This window comes from Ornithodoros turicata, unplaced genomic scaffold, assembly GCF_037126465.1.
Source record: "Ornithodoros turicata isolate Travis unplaced genomic scaffold, ASM3712646v1 ctg00001066.1, whole genome shotgun sequence".
In the NCBI taxonomy this organism is placed as follows: Eukaryota; Metazoa; Arthropoda; class Arachnida; order Ixodida; family Argasidae; genus Ornithodoros; species Ornithodoros turicata.
The window spans coordinates 244,702-269,261 of NW_026999456.1; the positions used below are offsets into that span (position 1 = coordinate 244,702).

The 24,560-nt window shown below is 45.7% G+C and overlaps 1 protein-coding gene across 2 annotated transcripts; it reads right to left on the reverse strand.

Moving 5' to 3' along the window:
• Positions 1 to 1,172: 1,172 nt before the first annotated feature.
• LOC135376237 (uncharacterized) lies at positions 1,173 to 24,560 on the reverse strand. Of its 2 annotated transcripts, none has more exons than XM_064608835.1 (3): positions 24,523 to 24,560; positions 24,280 to 24,372; positions 1,173 to 7,529 (listed from the first exon to the last, which is right to left on the reverse strand). In XM_064608835.1, the coding sequence occupies exon 3, from the start codon at positions 7,501 to 7,503 to the stop codon at positions 1,993 to 1,995; it is 5,511 nt and encodes a 1,836-aa protein (XP_064464905.1). In that variant the 5' UTR covers positions 7,504 to 7,529; positions 24,280 to 24,372; positions 24,523 to 24,560; the 3' UTR covers positions 1,173 to 1,992. The 2 variants fall into 2 exon arrangements, with proteins under 2 accessions (XP_064464905.1, XP_064464906.1); XM_064608836.1 differs by having other exon boundaries at positions 24,280 to 24,375.

Consider the following 24,560-nt stretch of genomic DNA (forward strand, 5'->3'; position numbering starts at 1 on the left):
AACACTGCCATGGGTGGCACGCGGTGGTGAGATAGTAGGATCTCGCTCGGTCTGGGATTCGAGTAGTCCTACAGAACTACCCATCACTGAGAACATATCGACCAAAAAAAGTAAGAAATAGTTGTTGCCAGAATACTTCGCAGGAACGCAAGTTAAATTTTAGCAATAGTATTCTGGTTTTTCTGTTTGCATAACGTGTCTTTGGAAAATTAAATTACAACCAGTGGTTGAAAGCTGGCTACATCGACAATTTCTTTTGATTATAGACCAATGTAAGCCAGCGAAGCGTCATTGTTAACTAAGCAATTCCAGAAAGTAATCTTATGGGCGACATTGCTTCAAACCTCAATAACAATGACATGCTGGTCATTTTCTAACATGTCGTGCGTTATTTGTTCATTTGTGTGAATTTGCTGATGAGCCAAAATAACACCACTTATTGGCTCTTATTGGCTCTTCATTGCCTTGATTGGCCCTCCATAGGCCCAATGAAGCCGGGACATTGCCAATATTGGACCAATATTGTGCGCTGCTCGGGTAGTTTCAGTCCGCAAAAGTACCTGTCATAAAAACTAAGCGCACATCCCAACCTTGCAGAAGCTGACCATAACTATAACTTGTGTCCCCTCGAAACACGTGTCCTTGTCTACTACGAGGCCCTAGGACATGTCCTACGGTGTGTGTGAGCCTAATTCTCCATCTCGCTCATGAAGAATAAGAACAGAAGAACTGCCCAGAAGAAGAAGAGTCTCTGTTCGAAATATGGGCGGCTCTCCTTCTGGGACACTTCGCTTCATATTTCTTTACTGGACTTTCTTCCCTTCTGCATCTCTTGATGACATCTAACTAGACACATTACTTCCAAGGACAGCTGCATGTAATCATTTTAATCACACGAACACAAATCCAATTTCTGGTACTTTTGGATCAGTCGGAGTTCCTTTACACAAAGCTTTATTACGTTAAAGTAAAGTAATATGTTCCATAATCTGTAACTAAACTGTAATCTGTAATCATAACTGCCAAAGCAATTTGCAACCCGTACATTTATTGGATCGTAATAAATGTATGACTGTCTCGCACATGTGTTTCGCTCGACAATAGTTACTTTACACAACTCTGCAGTGAAATGAGTGAAAGTTCCAAACTAATTTCAATTAAGACTTCTCCAATGTGCGAAAAACACTTTATTTCATATACATTTGACATTTGGGTATATACATTTGACACCAAGGGCGGTAAACATAGGACCCCATATATCTCCAGGGTTGAAGCGTACCACCCTGCTAGATGGATTAAACTTCACACATCTTTCGAGCAACGATGACAATCCATTACCAACCTAAAAGGCTATAACACTGACCAACATTGTTTTAAGAACCTGGTGCTCAATCGCTGTCTTAGAGTAATATCCACTAACGGTGAGATGCACCATATAAATATAATCACATGCAGCATGTATTCTAATAGTGTGTTATGTATAACGTAGCTAACCATATCACTAGCACATTAGGTATAAACACAATTTTTTCAAATCACCTTATGAACCTACTACTGAACGGCACTTTGTAACATAAGGAACGAGAAGAAGAAAAAACTCGTTAGCCACGGCCATCACAAAAGCGATTTTTCGTTTCATTTTTGACTCTGGCTAATATTTGTGCTTTATCGGATGAAGGTAAGTACTCAGTATACTGCTGTTGAAAGCTCTATGAAAACTGCGTTATCATCTGCAGAGCTCATGCCCACTGAAAGCTCGGTGCCACTCGGTGCAACGGTACCAACAATTGTCAGCATCATGAATGAATGTCACTCATGCGAGCCATTCCTGAAGCACGCTAATCAATCCGGGATCTTGACTAATTTGGAGGACTTTTTGTAACAGTTTCTTGCCTTCATCCTCCTTAGCAGAAATACTTGCGTGCGGAAGCCAAGAGAGAAATATAATTCAGGAATACTGATCTCTCAGTCTCCTTTGGACGCAGGTTTGGATTACTGTACATAAATCCTTTGAATGCGGTTGGGTGTTTTACGGAAACACGCATGCACTGCCGTGACATCTGAGTGGAGTACCATCAGTTTGAGACAAAGCGTACTTTCCATACTGATATCGTCCCCAGCAAATGACCACAAGGGAGGCGTCAATAAATTATCACCGTCATAATCACAAGAATATGGCAATAATGTCACCAGCTCTTCTCTCATATAATGTTCTGCACACATTCGCGTAGGTGAATCGCCTCCTTTATCAGGACAGTTTATAAGAGAGTGAGGGATGAGGCATTTCAGAACATCCACTTTCCTTTCTTTTGCGGAAATAGCGCAGCACGTGGAACCAAACTTGTCGCGCATATTAGAGAATGAGTGTGGAAGAAGGAAGTTCACGATATCAACGGCACCACTTTCACAGGCCAAGTGAAGAGGTGTCATTCCATACTCGTCACGGGAACTCATTCTAGAGCGGAGTAATAATAACTTCAAAACGTCCAGGTGTCCATTTGAGGCGCACTTATGCATGGGCGTTATTCGATACACATTGATCACGTCCACTGATGTATAAAAAGGAATGAGAACCTTTACCACATTTGTGTGTCCCTTCGACGCGCTCCAGTGCAATGCAGTGTTCTCTTTTTCATCTGTAAAGCACACGGATGAATGTGAGAGGTGAAGTTCCACAGCTTCCACATTACCTTCCTCTGCTTCTATTAGCAACATCGTATTGCCATCGTCGTCGATCATTTCCGCGTTGACATCGTCAATGTGGAGATCATCGGTGTTATTCATGTGCGACCATCTCCGATATAAGGTAACAATGTCATTATTTGCTGCCCTATATTTTACATAATCCTGCTCACTGAGATTTAAATGCGGCAGTAACGTCTTCATGCAATTAGTATAATTAACTACTATTTTACATAGCTTCTCCTTGGCCACATCATGTAGCACTTTACGGCTATAACGATCATCAGCGATGTCATCTAAATGGAGGAAGAGAAGTTTCAGACAATAAATTTCTTTTTGGAAATCCCAATGCACGTCCACATCCACCGAGCTTCTGCTGATCCTCCGTGCATGCCTAGGGTCACTGTGTCGCAAATAAGGCCATAGAGTTTGCATCGCTTTCCTTCTACCATCTATCGCCCAGACGTACAACGGTGATGAGCCGAACGTTTCAGGTGAGTTCACGAGCGAGTGTGGGATGAGACACCTCATAACGTTGCAATCCGAACTCGACAGATATTTCGAACTTGTCCAAGCAACGTCTAAGCCCGTTTCTCCTCTGTAGTTAAGCATATGCACATTTGTGTGAGGTAGAAGAAACGTCACAGCTTTAAGGGAAAGAGAGGCAGAAGCCACATGAAGCGTTGTTTCCGACCTCATAGGATATGCGTCATATGTCCGAGTGCGAAGGAGTAACAACTTCATGGCCTCCAAATCATCTCTCTCTGCACATCTATCCATAGGAGTTCGTTGCTGACAATCCAGAATATTCACTGAGGGATAAAGAGGAAGAAGTAGCTTCACAATCTCTGCATCTTCAGCCAAGTGCAAAGGAGTTTTAAAGTGTCCATTTCTATTGTTAATGGATAAATGTGCGAGGTGAAACTGTGTTGTCTCCAGATTTCCTTCATTCGCACTAATGTGCAACATTGTGTTTCCATACTTATCAAGAATTCCCGTATCGCAGTAAGGAAGGAGCATTTTACAAACAGTCTCAGACTTTGCGTAGAAGAGGACAGTTCTTTTGCTACTGTCTATAAAACTATCAAGGTTTCCAATTACCGAAGACTCTGCAGAACATCTCAAGCTTCGTTCGTTGCGTGATCCTAATTGGTCCATGATACCTCTGTCTAGGATTACGGTACTCTCTCTCGGGGACACATAGCTCAGATACACGTCTAAAACGCCTCGTAGGTCGTGTATCACAGCTGTGAATATTGCTCGTTCAAGAAAATGTTTCATTTGCTCCAAGGTTTCACATGTGCGTATATTTTCGGTAGAACGTTTCACTGCTTCCTCACTGCATCGAGTGCATAACACGTTGAGTCTGTCTCCCGCAGCCAAAGTCTCAGTCCGCAAGGATTTCATCCGCTTCCCAGCGTATTTTGCGTCCCATGGAGACCGCAGTTCTGCGTACCCAAACGGTGAGATTTGGAACAAATCCTTCTTGATTAGCTCATCATCCATCGGAAGCTTCTTTAATGTTGCTTGATCAGAATGCAGGGCTCCTAAGTGCAGTGGCGTCCTTTCGAGCTCATCGACTTTCAACATATCCTCTCTTTGTATAACGCGTTGCTCAAAATATGAAGCGTCATTGTTCATCACAGCAGAGTGAAGGGGAAAGGACTCCGATGCCAGTGCGTCGAACAACATCATTACACCGCTGTATTCTTCTTCACGGTACAGATTGACAATGACATCCCTCAGGTCTAAATTTTCTGTTACTTTCGCTTTTTTCAGTAAGTAATCGGCTGCAAAGAATTCAGCGAATGTCTTATGAACGAACTCTGGAATTCCGTTGTTCAGACCATTCAGAAATCCTTCTTTGAGACAATTATTAGCTGCGTCCTTCATTAAACGTCCTTCGGGCTCTAAATTCTCTAATTCGTCTTTGTTCAATAAGTATTTCAAGGTTTCCTGAGGGAATATACACTTCATAGCGAGGAGTTTATGGTTTTCGTAAAACTGAAGCGCTGCGGAGTCATTCTCCTCTTGTACGGCGTGTAGGCGGAGATTTTCTTTTCTTTTTTCAATTCTGAATACAAGGTGCTTGTACCAGACAAACAACTTGTACATGTGTACAATATATAAGTTCTTATTCTTATCGGCTGCTATGTTTGCACGTTTAAGTAACGAAGAGTAATCGTCAGACTCTGCAATTTCGCCATTCTTCATTTCAAAGATCATACGAAGCAGGAGAGGGGTTTCTAGGATTGTCTCGTTTGTCTCCTTCAAGTTCGTGTGCAGTCGCTGGAACAGCTTGGAGACTCCAGTATTTTCATTGGTTGAATGAGCTGTTCCCTCATATTTTCTAATGAACTCCACCTGATTTTCGTCTGAAAAAGGAAGGAGTTCATATGACACCGTGTGCAAAGCATCTTGTGCATGGGACTTAAATACAGTGCGAGTAAACATATATATCTTGCAAGCTTTCTTTTCAGATAGAGACGATGTAAGCTCCAAGACGCACTTGCGGTATTCCTTGTTCAGTTCATCGAAGGCATCCAAGATGAAGACGATCTCGAAAGGGCTTCCGACGTTGAAACTTTCCTCGAACAAAGCGAACTCTAGACCATCTTTTTGTACTTGGCATAGATCCGCTAGATATCTGCAGATATCCGCTTGACTCGGCGACGCTGTTTTAACAGATGCCATTCTCTGAGGAAGGTCGACGTACATCACCCACCGCTTCGTATCTCGATTTTTTACTTCTGTGCACAAGCGCTTTGCTAGAGTACTCTTTCCCATACCTGGTGCACCAGAGACTATGACGACCTTCTCCTCTACGTTCAACAACGCTTCCTCGGTGTAACTCTCACTTCCCGTCATTGGAAGGTGACTGAGACGACCATTTGATTTGGTCCACAAGAGTCTCTCATGAGGTTCGTCGAACTTTAGCAGGTGCACTACTTTGTTTCGGAAATGACCATCTTCCAGGAGAGCTTCGTAGTCACATGGCTCGTGGACGAGTACAAATTTCTCGAAATTCTTTAAATCCTCCTTGGCCTTTGCCTCACAACCGGGAGGTAGAAGTGTTGCGACCTGATTGTGTGGACAGCCCAGAAGTGCGAATGCCTCACTGTCGTCTTTTAGATTGCATTCCTTCAAATTAATTTCCACGGCTCTTCTACACTCTCTTTTCACGTAATAGTTCTGAACACGTTCTTCTAGTTCATGAAGAGGAGGTCCCAGGTCAATGCTCTCTGACTCGCATAGCTTTAGGAAAACAGCGGTGTCTACGCAGTGTAAGAAGGTGTCCATATTTATGACCTCTGGAAGCCGTGAAACATATTGACCTTGAAGTTTTACGACAGAATTTTTGAAAACTTCTTTTTTGCAGCTATTCGTGACATGCTTAAAGCGTGCTTCGTCGATCCTGTGATCTTCGTGCACCCCGGAAAATAATGCACCTTCTTGCACTTTTTTTATCAAGTTTTTTTTCTCACTGTCTTCCACGAGCAAAATGACTTTAGTTCCAGCCACACGGGACACGTCACTCAGGAATGTAAGAGTTTCTATAAAGTGTGTGACATTACGAACTGTCACGAGCACAAATGCACATTTGTTCTTCACTAACACATCACAGTCCAGCGTGGGGCAGCTCTCGTGTGCTTCAAAAAACAAGTATGGTCGACCAGTAGATTCCACAGCGTTGTGAACCATTATTTCGAGAAGCCTCAGTTCTGGACCCGTAACAATGTGAAGCGACCCCTTCTCCCAGAGACTTCTACTTATTGGTTTCTCGAATTGGACATTGAGTTTGCCAATATCGCAAGCTTTGTTGAGTTTCTCGTTTTCCCTTTTTATCTGTTCTGCTTCTACGGATGGAATGCCATTCTGAATGTATTCCCGCATGTCCGGTATGACATGTTCCTCGAAAAACTTTCGTAGTTTCGGTACTTCCCGTTCCAGAACCCTATTTCTATCGTCGCAACCATATTGGGCCAGTATGTGAGGAATCCGTACAATTAGCTCTTCTTCTTCATCATCGCTGAGAGCTAGTTGGATGAGATCATCGAGTCCGTGTTTCCTTCCTTTTATGTCATTCAGAATGGCTCTATATTGCTGTTCTCTCTCTGTATCCCCGCGGAAATAAGGCAGGCAATCATTATTATATACTAGGCGAAGTGCCATATGACATAACTCGTGAATGACAGTTCCACAGGTTTCTGCTTCTGTAGTGCTGGCCCCGATGAAAACTCTTTGTTTGTTGCAGAAAGTGAGACCGACTTCACCTTTATTGCTCCGTCCCGTAGTCCGCTGAACGCTCTCACTGTTGAAGTCGAATAGTACTTGTAGGTGCGGTGCTGTTGCAGCCACTTTCAGAATATTCCTGTTTAATTCGTCACTGGAGAGGTGCTCGAACATCTTCTCCAATCGCTCATTGAAGTCATCACATCTGGTGACGCTCCGTGATTTGCTTTTCAGATAGTCGATGTAAGAGTCCACGCGTTCTGTGGTGTAATGCCACTCCCGCTGAATTTCAGCTCGGTCAAGAGGTGTGAGACGTTCGTAACACGATAATTCTACGTGGTTCTTCACTCTGCAATCACGCGATACTAGCAGAGCATGAATGCGGAAAGCTTTCTCTTCAACAGCTTTGTAGCGAGCAGATACATTTTCATCGGCATCTAACCACATTTTCAGGGCAGGCACAGCATCCAGGCACTTTAGAACACGTGTCTCATCTCTGTCCACTATGGCTCGATGCATTTCCTTCCTGACCTCCTTCCAGTCTTCTGACGTTTCCATCTTCAGATCAACTACAGACGGTGAAGCCATTCTTCTTGAGAAGAGACGACAAACTCCTGCAATTTTGAGGGGAAATTAGAAACACGAGCACATTGATCGAAATAATTCATCGAACACAGGCTGGCAATGTATGATCGTTACGTAACATGTTAGCTTGCTCCTGCTATGAAAATTCAACAGTGTAAAAATGACTTCTTGGTGTGAATTATGTTGTTTTGTGTTGTTTAAAGGGACTATGAAACGATTTTTTTCTTCGTTTCGTTCGAAAGAAGGCATTTTTCTGAGTCTAGAACCGAAATTTTACTTTCGTCGCGCGAGCGGATTTCTCGGGAGCGAATTTAAACGGAGCGGCGAAGGGAGGACAGCTAGCGCCGCGCCGTGGCGAGCTACCGAGCGGAGACACAACGGGCAACTTGACGCGACCACGGCCGGCTCAGCAACACGTCATCGTGACGTGTTGCCGAGCCGAGGAATCCCGCCAGGAGCATGCGCCGTAGGATCCCGCGTATGCGTTCATCGGGAGTGGAAATCTCCATGACAGCAGCTTTCGCGTGATCGGCAGATTTCGGCAGTGGCGGCCACAGCGCGAGATCGCGGCATTACTTGCCATTGTGCAACACCGGTGACGTAACGGGGAACCGAAGTGCGGTCCGTACAGTTACACCATCGGCAGGGAAATATGCGCGGGAGAGGAGGAACGCGGAAGAGACATTTCCAGCGCGCGCTCCTCGCAGAGTGGAGCGATTTCGTCCGGAAAAATTTGTGGCATATTAGTTTCTCTGCGGGAAGAACAGTTTCCATCGAAAAAAAGTATGGGGGTTCGGGAAATTTCATAGTCCCTTTAAACATAAATCAGATTGTTGTGGGGCTTAACAGCGACATAATGGACGAAAGCCGATTCCACGTTAATGGAGATGTGTCAGTAGGACAAGGGCTGAGTAGTAGGTGAGTCATCTCTGAATAGGAAATTAGCAACAGCACCTCTCAAAAGATCCAGTGGCACCCCCGGGCAAGAATTTCATCGTTTGAACCCTCCCACACTGGAACCAAGAAGCGTGGGATACGTAGCCGAAGGTTAAACTATCTGTTCTCGGGGCTATTCGCGCGGTCACGACCCTCCGTAACATCGACGATTGTGTGGACGTTACATAAAACGATATACTGGCCACAGTAGACGACACGTATCAACGACGACTAAGTGCGCGTGGCCCATTTCTAACGCTAGTGTACGTCACCCTACGTCGCACGGTATATGCTTGGGGTAGTTGGTACCTTGGCGAGGTTGACATAATGCAGTGTTATGGACAAGGGTCGAACACGAAGAAGAAAATACAACCACACACACGTTTTCCGTCGATGTTGATGTTTGCGAAAAAAAAAATAATTGGGAGAGACTTAAGTTGTCACGCGACAAATTCGGCTACTCCCATAAACGGACCCCCACCAAACTGAAGAAGGAATAGAAAAGAAACAACAACGCAATTTTCGCGAAAACTGTCGGCCAAAGGCCAAGCCATCGGTTAACGTTACGCACAATGAGTCACGCTTAGTCGACAGACTCCCACGCGCAGCGCTGAATAAATGTCACAAGCTCTGCCAAGGGAGCATCCCTCTTGTCAGGTGGCTAACGATCCAGCACTTTTAAGCCTTAACCGCATGCGGCGGTTTCTCGACGGAAAAACGGCCAACTTTCCCACCGGCATGACAACTCGACGGAAAAACGGCGGGATGAACCGCATGCACAGATTTCCACTGTGGCGGACGGTGGCGCCCTAGCGGCCGTTTCGTTAGTCCGTGTTAAATTTTGGCTTCAAATTAACCGATAAATATTCTCCTACACACAGAAAAGTTAGAGTGACACACAGAACAAGTTCTTGAAGTCAAAGCATATTCGCGAAGCAAGCGTTAAAGGTACTGTAAAGCAGTAGACAAGCATGATATGCCGGTGATGTGACTAGAGACTTTGTTGCTTCTAAATACCACATGCGGAACCATACGACCGACAACGCGCTATAAATATTTTTAATTTGCCATGAAAGATGCGGCGTAGTGGAGCGGTGCGACGCCTGGTGTCAAACAACCCCCTGTACAGCGGGCAACACTGAAAATTGGTATTACACACTATGACATTGGAACTTCGTCATTTTAGTAACCATGTTATTAGTTTTCCTGTTTACCTATGCATTCTGAAACCCCCGTTAACAGTTTAACCTGTTAACCCCTGTTTTTGCGAACTAACACAATGCTGGCCGCTGTTCGATGGGGGCTCTCCCTACTTCTCTGCTGCGCCTGCGCGCTCCTTTTGTTCGCGGCCTCTTTCGGACGAACAAACTCTCTCTGTGAACCTCTGTGAACAGTCCCGACGCTGTCTGGCTTCTTGAACGTCTGACACATTTTTTTCAACAGCTCAGCATTTCATTTCAGTTCGCTTATCCGTTTATCCTCAGATGTGGATCGTTGTGTGGATTGCAGGGGCGGATTTTATGGTGGATTGTGGTGGATTGTTATGTCGGACCCAGTGTTATACGCATGCAATGTGGTTGTCGCCGTATGTGTCAGATGTACGGATTCATTTCGAATACCTAGAACAGTGTTGCCCGTAATCTTTAATTGTAATTTTCTAATTAACTGCACCGTCGATTGGAATGAAACTTGCACAGTTTTTGTCCTGGTGGCTTGGACTATCGAATAGCCACACTAAATGACATTTGATCGGTGCTGCATTACAGTACCTTTAAAAAATGCGCCCTCAGACAGCAGCGGGCGGGCGACACCGTGCCTCCCCACTTCCAAGGTTAGCCATACGAGCATCCGAAATGGCCGCCACTGGTACGGCATGTCCGCTCATGGAACGATAGCGCGTGAAGCAGTGCTATTGGCAGCCGTCGAGCGGCCGCTTCCGCTCCTCGCCGAATTTTTCTGTTACCAGTGGGCGCGTTAGGTTCGTGCTCCGGGAACATTCCCTCTTTCAGGGGATCACTTAACACCTCCGAAGTGACTTCCGGTGCACGTTCCCGGGTGCACCCTGCGCACCCCTTCTTCGGAGCCGGGGAGCCTGGGAACGCTGGGGAAGAGCGAGGCCAGTTCCGGAGCGTGACGCATGTTCCGGTGTACTGCCTTTCGAAATGGCGCAACCGTTGGAACCACTGATCTCGATTGTAAAAGGCTGGATCGCGGATAGGGAGCGCGAGCGTGAAGGAACCGGCCGCCATCTTACGGTGCTCACAACAGTCGCCGCAGCGATCATGGCAACTTCTTGCAATTACGGTCGTACCAACCGTACTGGCAAGGTTACAGGGCCTAAATTTATACAGGTGAGTCACTCTTTATCGAGGAATAAATAGGCGTTCATTCTGTATATTTAGTTGACCATTATGAAGTGTTTTTTTGTCCAAAACGAGCACTGGATGCAGGTTGCTTAATCGCTCTTCCGACGTTCAATCGAGCACACTTGCATTTTACCCGGCGGCAAATACAGTTTGAGTGCATAATATGCTTGAAAGAACACGTTACACTACACAGGTAGTGTTGTCATCAATATATGTGCGAGCACTCGAGCGCTTTTTTGCATGCATTGCTAGCATGGTACACGGTGTTCTCTGCGGAAGCAAGTGCCACATTCATTTCTTTGAATTACCTTCACGCTTAAGTTCGGTATTACGTCATAATGAGACCACGATTGTCACCTTTTTTCATGTATTGGTATTGTTTTGTGCCTTGGTTTGATTTGTGACAAAGAATCCTACGTAACGGTGGTGTGGCGCGACTTGAATAACGCCTTTGTCTGAGCTGTATCGTCAGCTTGTTACGATAGTAATAATTTGTAGCGTGTCGCGCTATTTGAAGCAGTTTTTAAGGCAAAAGTGGTCTCTCAATACAGGTTTCGTCATGAGGGCTACCCAGTGAATAATCTGTGTAGTGTGATACGGCTGGGTGTACAGGTAAGTGTCACGTTCCTCATCCACTGGTTTCTACTTTACAGGAAGGAACAACCTCAGTGCACGCAAGGTGGTTAGCCTCTCTCAGTTTTGCATATTTTCTTACATGTTCACATCAGAAATACACCTTACACTTTAGGCTCCTTCACCCAGCAATATAATAATTAGAGATTATAATTCTTTTTAGAAGAGTTCCCCATATTCTTTCTGAATAGTTTTTCATCTTTTTAATTTTTAGAAGATACACGGATTGTAAACCATGTTTTAAACTGATGTTTTAACATTTGTCCAATGCATTTATTAAACAACATATTCATTTTTAACTGGTTGCACCCAAATCAATGTTCTGATGTATTATTTCCTTTGTTGTCGATGCACCATAAAAATTGGAATAATCATCATCAATGCAGGTTACTTCACAGCTGCCTCGACATACTCAAGAAATGGGTGCAGAACCTGCGTAATGCCCACAAACTTTGACTACCACAGCACCTCCAGAAAGTAAAGGCATATGTGTCACGTGGGATTTTTAAAGGCGTTCACAGTATATAATACCTTGTATTAACTGTTGTAGATGTAAGCCGTCTCTACAGTACACTCTCGGAAATTAAAACCGTGAGAACCGTGATAATTGTTTCAGTTAATAGGGCATGCACATATATGCTATAAGAAAATTATTTCTTGAGAATGCACTTCTCTGGCTACTGGTGTTACATCTACTGTTGATCACATTCATTTATCACGTATTATATTCTTATATATACTATTATGTTAACACATATTTGATCACATTAAATTCAAAATTCATCATATATAAGAAAATACCAGGAGGGAAGTTGCTAATCATTGCTCATTCTAACCTAAAATTGAGTGCTACAAATTTAGAGAGAGTACCTGTCCATTGTCATTCCTAAAATATATATTGTCATTGTAGCAAGGTCATAAAACAATAAATGTAGTCTTTTGTGACCTCCCTGCACGTTCATTGTATCCTGAAACGCATAAGTGCAAGAAATAACTTGAATAAACTTGATGTTGTATATACTTGATATAAAATGTTGAATAATATAATGTATGATATAAAATGTTGAATAAACTTGAACTTGTATATTCTCTTTACTCACCATCAGTGACCTTCTTTACAAAAGCATATCGTGTTAGATTTTTTTTGTTTACGTTTCACAGACTGGGTACACGAGGGCCAAAATGACAAAATCACAACTGTTTCAAGCTCCAAATCGTCCTGCTGCAATTATCCTGTTGCAGACCATACGTGTGTAGTGCAAGAAGGCCCTTGCACATCAAAATCTAAGATGGGAGTTAAACTAAATGCAAAGTGGTTCCTATGAGAGACTTCGATGCTGAACAAAATTGTGCAAACTGCGGAAGGTGCCATAGAAGATATTCAGAAAGCGTGTCTGGTCTCACAACGGTGCTACGACGCTCTCTATTAGATGACGATGATACTCATTGGAGTTTCAGATGTGCAGCTGCATTTTTTCGAACATGCTCGACATAACAAGCATGACAAAGTCAGCACTGGATAGCAGGCCCCCGTTCCTAAGCAGCGTTGCTCACGCTGCAGTTGTATTCAGCAAAAGCATGTGAGTACTCGAGAAGGGCATTCAGTTTGGCACAACCGCGCCTGCAAATAATCAACAAATGAAGGAAGAAACAAACAAACATAGAAGGGCTGTACTTCAAAAAGAGGTAAATCCTGCGTCTCAAGGAGGTGTTACCACTTTTAAGTAACTTAATTGATTAAGCTTACATCACTACCTGATTAACTGTCCTAACGAGCGTGTTCGAATTGCGAGAAGCAATTAGATCACGCTCACAACGTATTTGGGCTGCTTCGGTGTGTCCATATTTGTGAGGCAAAGCACCGCAGTCGTTCACTAAAAGACACTTTCTGCGGCGGTGCTTGATATAAATCATACGAAACCGATACACGGCTAAAACAACGGCTCTGATTCTACAGAACGATCTCTTTCTGCCATGCGAGTATATCCTTTCCCGGACCGTTCTTTATGGAACAATTTTTGTCCAGAACGCAGCACGGGATATTACATACATGGTGGTTGTTAACCTCACATCGTTTCTTGTTGAAATATTGGCTGGGAAACGTACTGTAGTACAATCCCCAGCGCTGCACTGTTGTGACGGTCTAGTTTCGGAATGCAAAACATAACGTAATTAAGAATCGAACGGCAGGACACCTGTGAAACACTGTTAGGATACATCAGTATACTGGCACCTTACAAAAGTGTGTGATGACAAGCAACGATCAACGCCTGCAGCGCTATAAATACTCACAATCTCCGTTGCCTCCCATTGTTTTCTATGGGCGCACACTGCGCTTTAGGGCCTCCCAACATGGCGGCCCGAATGCACGCCTCTCCCCCGCGAGCCCCTCTCCCATGCGCCATCCAGCCTTTATACATAGAGATCTGTGCGCGTGACGTGCATAAGAGCAATGCCGCACGTGACTTGTGCATGCCTGTTTGCGCGATAGTTGATTGTCGCGTGCTAGCATTTGTCCATTATGATGTTTTTGAGTAGCAATCACGCGTTATGTAGACTAAAATGCAGAGTAGCGTCAATGTAAACACAGGTATCACGACGCAGCCTTCTGTTCAGTACACTCATGAACAAAAACACCTCTCTGCATTCCCAGCAACGGCACGGTCCTCCGCTCCACTTTGCCCATTGGGGACGTCATGCTCACGTGACGGCTGACGTACATAGAGGATCCTTGGGGCAAGGAGTATGCGAAGGAGAAAAACGAAACCGGATGTCTTCAGAGGAGTATTTTTTATTCGATATCTCGAAAATCACGCCGTTTTGTGAGCTGACACTTTCCACCCAGCATGTAAGCCTCCGTGGCAGTTGGAAAAAATCAACTTCCGGTTTTCCCGGACTGTCCCTTTAAGGCGGTGTCACACTGGGCCGACAACCGACAGAACCTGTCGACTGACATCCAAAGGCGTCGTGTCCGCGAACCAGTCACACTGCACATACAAAAGACGGTCGACACAGACATTCGTATGTCGGCCGTCGCCGAATGCCGCTATCGACGGACCCTCCTGACAAACAAGCTTGGCACACTGAATGACAGCGACAACCGACAAGTCCCTTCTTTCAACATGGCGTCCCGAATAAGCCTTTTGGGAAAAGTACGGCGAATTCTCGTTGTTTACACTTGGTAGTCATTATCACGAACATACGAGACCAACACAGACGCAGGTGTATCTCATTCCTTGACGCTATGTCTCCCCTGCTTCAGTTCGCCTTGGAAGGCTTTGCAATGCGCTTTCCGTGGCGTATTCGGCCCTTGGTGATTGCGTCAGGTGAAGTGGGATTGTGTGCGCTGACATGTGTGTTGTTTACGTTCATGGACCCCTATTCCGTTTTGGGATTCGTCAACGGTGCTCCGAGTGGTGACCTCATAATTATTCTATGTACGCTTCGATACCCCACCCGACGGGGGACTCCTAGGTTAAACTTCTGGACAATCGGACTCCACAACCGCAAGTTCAATTTCTCCCGTCTTACTGTTCTCCTTCAACCAGCGAGCTTGTCCTCCAAGCTGAGTTTGTTACAATACTTCATGTTCCAGCATAACTAGTAGAGTGTTTGTAATAAATTATGCTACCGATACGAGTGTGTGACTGGATTACTCAATGATCGGGTGACCTGCATGTCCCGTGCTTAGGCTAACGGAAGCTTTTAAAATAGTTGCTGTTGTTAAGTAAATGCAAATACTTCTACCATTTAATACCGTTCGTGAATAGGCCAAGCCACAATCTATGCCTGAAAAAAAAGGAAAAAAAAACCTTTTCGTGCAGTATGTGTCTGTTGTCGGCGGTATACTTTGAGCAACGATCAAACCATTGACATCGTCAGACATTGTCTGTCTTCCGATTTTCTCATCCAAATGTATCATACAGAAGCGACATTTTGTCGAATTGCGTCTGTCGCTGTCGGTCGGCGCAGTGTCACAGCTGTGCTTTGCAATACAAAGTATAGTGACAACGTCTGTCTTCCGTCGGCGCCATGTCAGTGTCAGTGTCGTGTCGGTCCAGTGTGACAGCGCCTTTAGAGTGAGACGGAGCGGAGCGTAACGACACGAATCATCAGCCACCGCCGGTGAGTTCATAGTTCGACGGCACTCGGTGAAACGCGATGCGTCAGCAGCCGTCGGGGGAGCAGAGCAATGCTCTACATCTGGCACCGGCCACCGAGCTGTGCACGGCGTGGGCTCTGGTGGGCTCGCGTTTCTCATGCAGGAAGGAAACACAAGGAGCGGCTCTCCGCGCCAGGCTAGCGTAGCCACCCTCTAGCGGTCGCTCGAGTCAACATCGCCCATTGCTTCCTGTCCACCACGTGATCCCCTCTAAAATTTCGGTTTTGCGATGCTTTGTTTCTCGCGCTGCTCTCCGTATGATTTTGCTTTTTGAAAGTAATTTATTGTGAAAACGTGAGCACCATCGTAGAAACGACCTATGGTAATGTGTTACGGCTACGTGTTGTTCGTAAGTACACGGTCAGTTGTTTTACTTTTAGTCGGCCTTGTGTGTTGGAGTCATCTTGAATTGTTCATTTGGGACCTCAAGCTGTGCCGCAGATTCATTTCATATCTTCTGTTGTTGTACAAATCTGATTAATGGAACGGCATTCTTTTCCACCTAATCAAGGGACGTACATTCGTTAAAAGTAACCGTTACAACACGTGATGTTTCCAGTCCCACGGAATCCTTTTGCGTTCTGCACACTGTGACTGGTCTTCTAATAGAACAGTAAACATTCGAACACACAGAAATAAAGCGCAGGCACGCGTTCAACTTAATACTGCCATATAAGCTGTGACACAACTACAGCTCGCATCGTCTGCTCTGTTGGCGCCATGCTGTCTGGAGGGTCACGTGAGCGGTCACGTGGTAGACAGGAGTATCCCAGAATACAATGCGAAGCCGGATACGCTCGTCCCGTCGGAAGAGCCGCTCCTTGTGTTTCATTCCTCCATGGCATTTTGCATTATGGCGTCGCCCATTCTCATTGTCCTGGACTCTCTGTTAATTTGTTTTGCCCACACCGGCCTTGTGACGTCACCCGCGGAAACTGGTCTATAGAATACACTACCGATGGTCTATAGACGCGCGACTTTCTTCAACTGAATGTGCACATTGGGGGTCCCAACCCTATTACAGCAGTACAAGCAAACACAATGGGAAAACGGATTGTTTTCTGTCGAATTCCAGCACACGTGTACAGTTGCCAGGTATGACCGCTTTCCCTAAGTTACGAAGTGAGAAAACCTTTGATGGCTTTTTCGTTAGACTCTGACCCCGGTAGGATTAAGATGAGGAAGAGTGGCGTAGCGATAGGTTCCTGTAGGCACGGAGTTATGGCTGCGACGGGCGAAGACTACGTCTGACTCTAAACCAGCTTCTAAAGCGCCGGTGCTTCTCAACGCTGGTGCGGGCGCCTAAGAGGTGCGTTCCAAAATGACACACATTTAGCCACCATGAGTTTGTGACATCATGGCATTCTTCCTGACCCACATGAAAATAAAGGGAAGCGAATTCGACCCGCACATTTAGGTATGGGGAAAACAATCACGTAAATGTGCAAAGACTAAATGCCTACGGGAATAATGTAGAGGTATTTTTTTTATTTTTCGCTTTTTCGCGCATTTCTCCACAATCGCGAATTTAAGTTCCCGCGGGTAACTTTGGCCATATCGGGGCAAAAATAGTGCGGCGTTCTATGCTGTACCGTGATTACCTCGACCCTTTCTACTCCATGCAGCATAGAAAGTTGAAGCAAGCCGCAGAAGAATGGTTTCTGCCATCATGCAAGATGTAAAGAAATGAGAATTGGTCACGCTTTCGTTACCCCTACAAACACATTGCACTGTACACGTATATTCCACCATAGGCTTCGTGCGAAGCGTCCACCGCGCCACGGAAAATCGTGGCGGCAGCCATAGGAACTAGTTGTGCGAGTCCGCTCGGTTTTCGATTGCTATTGGTACGCTTTCAATCGTCACCTTGCATCGCTGACGCCGCACCTGAATTGATAACTGCGAAAGGTAATGCCGTAGCGCACAATCTGGTGCGTCCTTGGGTGTACAAAAACGTATGATAATGCCGGGTATGGAAAGAAAAAGGTCCCTGGTTGTGTGGGCAGAAAAATTGTCCCCCAGGCTCCTGCGCGCCCAAAAATACAAGGGTATGGTTGCCGATAACTGATGAAACACGTCACAGCCGACCGAGTTTTACCATTCGCTCTCCCCATTTGTTGAAAAAGGAGGCATAGACCTTTTTGAATATGTTAATAGATAATAATATCTGCACGCGAATGTAATCGCTTTTATTTTCGCCATTGAATGACGTGCTGCTTTTATTCTTCATAAACATCGATGTTAATTAAGAAACCTGTGTCCCCCAATTTTTAAAAATCAGGAGGGTGTATGACAGCATTTGGTCGGCTAGGATCAGTTTCATCGAGTTTCCAGAGTGACTGCTCTATTTTTGTGCACACGGAACCCCGTTGGACCATTATTTCCGCCCACGCAACCAGGGACCATTTTTTTTCGGGACCCGAGAATGCCCCACGGGGTACAAGGTTCTAGAGATTCCCTCCAAATCCACACGAACTGGACTTGAGAAGAAAATTAATGTCAGCCGTCAAACGTACACGTGTCACAAAATAAGCTATTTTTGTGTACACGGAACCCCGTTGGACCATTGTTTCCGCCCACGAAACCAGGGACTATTTTTTTCGGGACCCGAGAACGCCCCACGGGGTACAAGGTTCTACAGTTTCCCGCCAAATCCACACGAAGTGGACATGAGAAGAAAATTAATGTCAGCCGTCAAACGTACACGTGTCACAAAATAAGCTATTTTTGTGTACACGGAACCCCGTTGGACCATTGTTTCCGCCCACGAAACCAGGGACTATTTTTTTCGGGACCCGAGAACGCCCCACGGGGTACAAGGTTCTAAAGTTTCCCGCCAAATCCACACGAAGTGGACATGAGAAGAAAATTAATGTCAGCCGCCAAACGTACACGTGTCACAAAATAAGCTATTTTTGTGTACATGGAACCCCGTTCGACCATTATTTCCGCCCACGAAACCAGGGACTATTTTTTTCGGGATCCGAGAACGCCCCACGGGGTACAAGGTTCTAGAGTTTCCCGCCAAATCCACACGAAGTGGACATGAGAAGAAAATTAATGTCAGCCGTCAAACGTACACGTGTCACAAAATAAGCAATTTTTGTGTACACGGAACCCCGTTGGACCATTGTTTCCGCCACGCAACCAGGGACCATTTTTTACGGGACCCGAGAACGCCCCACGGGGTACAAGGTTCTAGAGATTCCAACCACGTCCACACGAAGTGGACATGAGAAGAAAATTAATGTCAGCCGTCAAACGTACACGTGTCACAAAATAAGCTATTTTTGTGTACACGGAACCCCGTTGGACCATTGTTTCCGCCACGCAACCAGGGACCATTTTTTTCGGGACCCGAGAACGCCCCACGGGGTGCAAGGTTCTAGAGTTTCCCGCCAAATGCACACGAAGTGGACAGGAGACGAAAATTAATGTCAGTCGTCAAATGTACACGTGTCACAAAATAAGCTATTTTTGTGTACATGGAACCCCGTTGGACCATTGTTTCCGCCACGCAACCAGGGACCATTTTTTTCGGGACCCGAGAACGCCCCACGGGGTGCAAGGTTCTAGAGTTTCCCGCCAAATGCACACGAAGTGGACATGAGAAGAAAATTAATGTCAGCCGTCAAATGTACACGTGTCACAAAATAAGCTATTTTTGTGTACATGGAACCCCGTTGGACCATTGTTTCCGCCACGCAACCAGGGACCATTTTTTTCGGGACCCGAGAACGCCCCACGGGGTGCAAGGTTCTAGAGTTTCCCGCCAAATGCACACGAAGTGGACATGAGAAGAAAATTAATCTCAGCCGTCAAACGTACACGTGTCACAAAATAAAGCTATTTTTGTGTACACGGAACCCCGTTGGACCATTGTTTCCGCCCACGAAACCAGCGAATATTTTTTTCGAGACCCGAGAACGCCCCACGGGGTACAAGGTTCTAGAGTTTCCAGCCAAGTCCACACGAAGTGGACATGAGAAGAAAATTAATGTCAGCCGTCAAACGTACACCTGTCACAAAATAAGCTATTTTTGTGTACACGGAACCCCGTTGGACCATTATTTCCGCCCACGAAACCAGGGACTATTTTTTTCGGGACCCGAGAACGCCCCACGGGGTACAAGGTTCTAGAGTTTCCCGCCAAATCCACACGAAGTGTACATGAGAAGAAAATTAATGTCAGCCGTCAAACGCACACGTGTCACAAAATAAGCTATTTTTGTGTACACGGAACCCCGTTGGACCATTGTTTCCGCCCACGAAACCAGGGACTATTTTTTTCGGGACCCGAGAACGCCCCACGGGGTACAAGGTTCTAGAGTTTCCCGCCAAATCCACACGAAGTGGACATGAGAAGAAAATTAATGTCAGCCGTCAAACGTAAACGTGTCACAAAATAAGCTATTTTTGTGTACACGGAACCCCGTTGGACCATTGTTTCCGCCCACGAAACCAGCGAATATTTTTTTCGAGACCCGAGAACGCCCCACGGGGTACAAGGTTCTAGAGTTTCCAGCCAAGTCCACACGAAGTGGACATGAGAAGAAAATTAATGTCAGCCGTCAAACGTACACCTGTCACAAAATAAGCTATTTTTGTGTACACGGAACCCCGTTGGACCATTATTTCCGCCCACGAAACCAGGGACTATTTTTTTCGGGACCCGAGAACGCCCCACGGGGTACAAGGTTCTAGAGTTTCCCGCCAAATCCACACGAAGTGTACATGAGAAGAAAATTAATGTCAGCCGTCAAACGCACACGTGTCACAAAATAAGCTATTTTTGTGTACACGGAACCCCGTTGGACCATTGTTTCCGCCCACGAAACCAGGGACTATTTTTTTCGGGACCCGAGAACGCCCCACGGGGTACAAGGTTCTAGAGTTTCCCACCAAATCCACACGAAGTGGACATGAGAAGAAAATTAATGTCAGCCGTCAAACGTACACGTGTCACAAAATAAGCTATTTTTGTGTACACGGAACCTCGTTGGACCATTGTTTCCGCCACGCAACCAGGGACCATTTTTTTCGGGACCCGAGAACGCCCCACGGGGTACAAGGTTCTAGAGTTTCCCGCCAAATCCACACGAAGTGGACATGAGAAGAAAATTAATGTCAGCCGTCAAATGTACACGTGTCACAAAATAAGCTATTTTTGTGTACACGGAACCCCGTTCGACCATATTTCCGCCCACGAAACCAGGGACTATTTTTTTCGGGACCCGAGAACGCCCCACGGGGTACAAGGTTCTAGAGTTTCCCGCCAAATCCACACGAAGTGGACATGAGAAGAAAATTAATGTCAGCCGTCAAACGTACACGTGTCACAAAATAAGCTATTTTTGTGTACACGGAACCCCGTTCGACCATATTTCCGCCCACGAAACCAGGGACTATTTTTTTCGGGACCCGAGAACGCCCCACGGGGTACAAGGTTCTAGAGTTTCCCGCCAAATCCACACGAAGTGGACATGAGAAGAAAATTAATGTCAGCCGTCAAACGTACACGTGCCACAAAATAAGCTATTTTTGTGTACACGGAACCCCGTTGGACCATTGTTTCCGCCACGCAACCAGGGACCATTTTTTTCGGGACCCGAGAACGCCCCACGGGGTACAAGGTTCTAGAGTTTTCCGCCAAATCCACGCGAAGTGGACATGAGAAGAACATTAATGTCAGCCGTCAAACGTAAACGTGTCACAAAATAAGCTATTTTTGAGTACACGGAACCCCGTTGGACCATTGTTTCCGCCCACGAAACCAGGGACTATTTTTTTCGGGACCCGAGAACGCCCCACGGGGTACAAGGTTCTAAAGTTTCCCGCCAAATCCACATGAAGTGGACATGAGAAGAAAATTAATGTCAGCCGTCAAACGTACACGTGTCACAAAATAAGCTATTTTTGTGTACACGGAACCCCGTTGGACCATTGTTTCCGCCACGCAACCAGGGACCATTTTTTTCGGGACCCGAGAACGCCCCACGGGGTACAAGGTTCTAGAGTTTCCCGCCAAATCCACACGAAGTGGACATGAGAAGAAAATTAATGTCAGCCGTCAAACGTACACGTGCCACAAAATAAGCTATTTTTGTGTACACGGAACCCCGTTGGACCATTGTTTCCGCCACGCAACCAGGGACCATTTTTTTCGGGACCCGAGAACGCCCCACGGGGTACAAGGTTCTAGACTTTCCCGCCAAATCCACGCGAAGTGGACATGAGAAGAAAATTATTGTCAGCCGTCAAACGTACACGTGTCACAAACTAAGCTATTTTTGTGTACACGGAACCCCGTTGGACCATTGTTTCCGCCCACGAAACCAGCGACTATTTTTTTCGGGACCCGAGAACGCCCCACGGGGTACAAGGCTCTAGAGTTTCCCGCCAAATCCACACGAAGTGGACATGAGAAGAAAATTAATGTCAGCCGTCAAGCGTAAACGTGTCACAAAATAAGCTATTTTTGACTACACGGAACCCCGTTGGACCATTGTTTCCGCCCACGAAACCAGGGACTATTTTTTTCGGGACCCGAGAACGCCCCACGGGGTACAAGGCTCTAGAGTTTCCCGCCAAATCCACGCGAAGTGGACATGAGAAGAAAATTAATGTCAGCCGTCAAACGTACACGTGCCACAAAATAAGCTATTTTTGTGTACACTGAACCCCGTTGGACCATTGTTTCCGCCACGCAACCAGGGACCATTTTTTTCGGGACCCGAGAACGCCCCACGGGGTACAAGGTTCTAGAGTTTCCCGCCAAATCCACGCGAAGTGGACATGAGAAGAAAATTAATGTCAGCCGTCAAACGTAAACGTGTCACAAAATAAGCTATTTTTGAGTACACGGAACCCCGTTGGACCATTGTTTCCGCCCACGAAACCAGGGACTATTTTTTTCGGGACCCGAGAACGCCCCACGGGGTACAAGGTTCTAAAGTTTCCCGCCAAATGAGAAGAAAATTAATGTCAGCCGTCAAACGTACACGTGTCACAAAATAAGCTATTTTTGTGTACACGGAACCCCGTTGGACCATTGTTTCCGCCCACGAAACCAGCGACTATTTTTTTCGGGACCCGAGAACGCCCCACGGGGTACAAGGTTCTAGAGTTTCCCGCCAAATACAAGAGTATTAATACCGAAACTACCGCAGTGTGTCGCTAAGAGAGCAGTCGTCCACCCCTCTGAGGCAATGAACTGGCCGCATTTCGCCTGTTCCCGCTTTCCGCTAGGGTGTCGTGCAGAGGTGAAAGTACACAGCTCGCGTGTTCCGTAAACTTTTGTCCTGACCTGTACGTGCCGAAATATGCCCGAGTATTTACCGCGGCACGATATGCAAGGGCAAAACACCCCCGGGAACCTGTGTCGCGAATTTACGTTTCACGAATCACTCCTCAAAGCAGCTTTGTTCAAAACCGCAAAAATATTTTCCACGCGAAAAAAAAAAAAAAGAAAAGAAGTCTATAGTAATAATATATGTACAAGTTCCTCGGCCTGATATTTGCCGGAGCGCGTTTTGCCGTCACGCGCCTAACGTATTGGTGTGCACGAGTTCTACGGTTGTGCATTAGAGTGCCACAGTATTTTTATGAAAGTTCCACGTTATGTTCCTTATTTTGTGATCGAGGTATCGTATATCATATTTTATGACCGAGTCAAAAACGGAACATAAACAAGGTCCCATGACTTGAAGATGACTTTTCGTGTGATGTGGAGCCAGGACACGACAGCGATATCGACACGAGCGAACTATTGCTGGTGGTTTAAAAAAAAATTAACATTGTGACAACCTTGCGCGAACCTAGTAGAGCAATGTGGCCAGACGTGTGGCAGACCGCGCAAACTATGACGGCGCACTTCTCAAAACTTAGAAATCAACTTTATGATACTTCACAAGTAGAAGCAACACTTTGAGAGAACACAGTGTGGATACATGGTTTTCAATGACATAAGTGCATTAGAGTCCCCAATACTACAGGCTGAGAAAACTTGAGTGATGGGCGACAAACAAAAACAAACACGACATGGTTGTGTCGCCCATCGCGGAGGCTTGCTCAAGCTGAGGTTACTCCAACAGCTAGTCTGCATCTGCGTCATATTATGTATAGGTCCTGAAGACACGTGATTTATTCCGTTGTTTGGTCTGGCAACCCAGGAGTGTCCGAAGGGGGATTCAGGAGGAATGAAATCGATACTTTGCAGATGCGGACATATAAAGAAGGAATAAGGAACGATTGATTGATTGATCGAATGGTGAAGGCAAAAATGTAGATGCTAGTCCCAAAGTAGTTGAGATTTGCTAGTCCAGAATTATTCGGGACTCGTTTATCAGTAAATAAATTTGTCTTTTAAACTTTATTTTCTGCGAGTTTATTGGCACGTCGTAGATACAGACCATCGACTTTGGAAAATTTACTTTTAAAGTTCGATTTGTGAGATCCATTTTTCAATTCAGTCTATCTTTACATTGTTTACTTCAGCGTCGTCCCATTGTTCCGATTATGGGTTCTGTATCAAGGGCGACTTCCGTATCGCTTTACGAAGGAACCTGTGACGTCAGCAGACATTGATTTTGTTCTCTATCTTGGCAGGGAGGCGCAAGACTCCCATTTTGAACAGATCAGAAGACGAAATAACATTCTGAATGACAGAAGGACAGAACTTACCTTATTCGATGTTATAGAAGTGTACAAGCGTCGCAGTTCCCTTGGGTGCCCTTGGTTGGATGAGAGAGTGTCGTCGAATGGCTCAACGAATACCTGCTATGCCAAAGTAAATAAATAAATAAATAAATAAATGTCGAGGGAATGTGAGCGTGACCAAGGTCACAGGGACCAACTATGCTATGTGATGTGCTCAATGTAACATCGCCACCATGGAGCCTATAGTAGTATTAGAGTCTTACATACCTTTGTTGGACATCACGTGATGTTTTTCCAAGTACCCC

Coding starts and splice junctions, on each gene's coding strand:
- LOC135376237 (XM_064608835.1), bottom strand. CDS start 7,503: ATGGCTTCACCGTCTGTAGTTGATCTGAAGATGGAAACGTCAGAAGAC.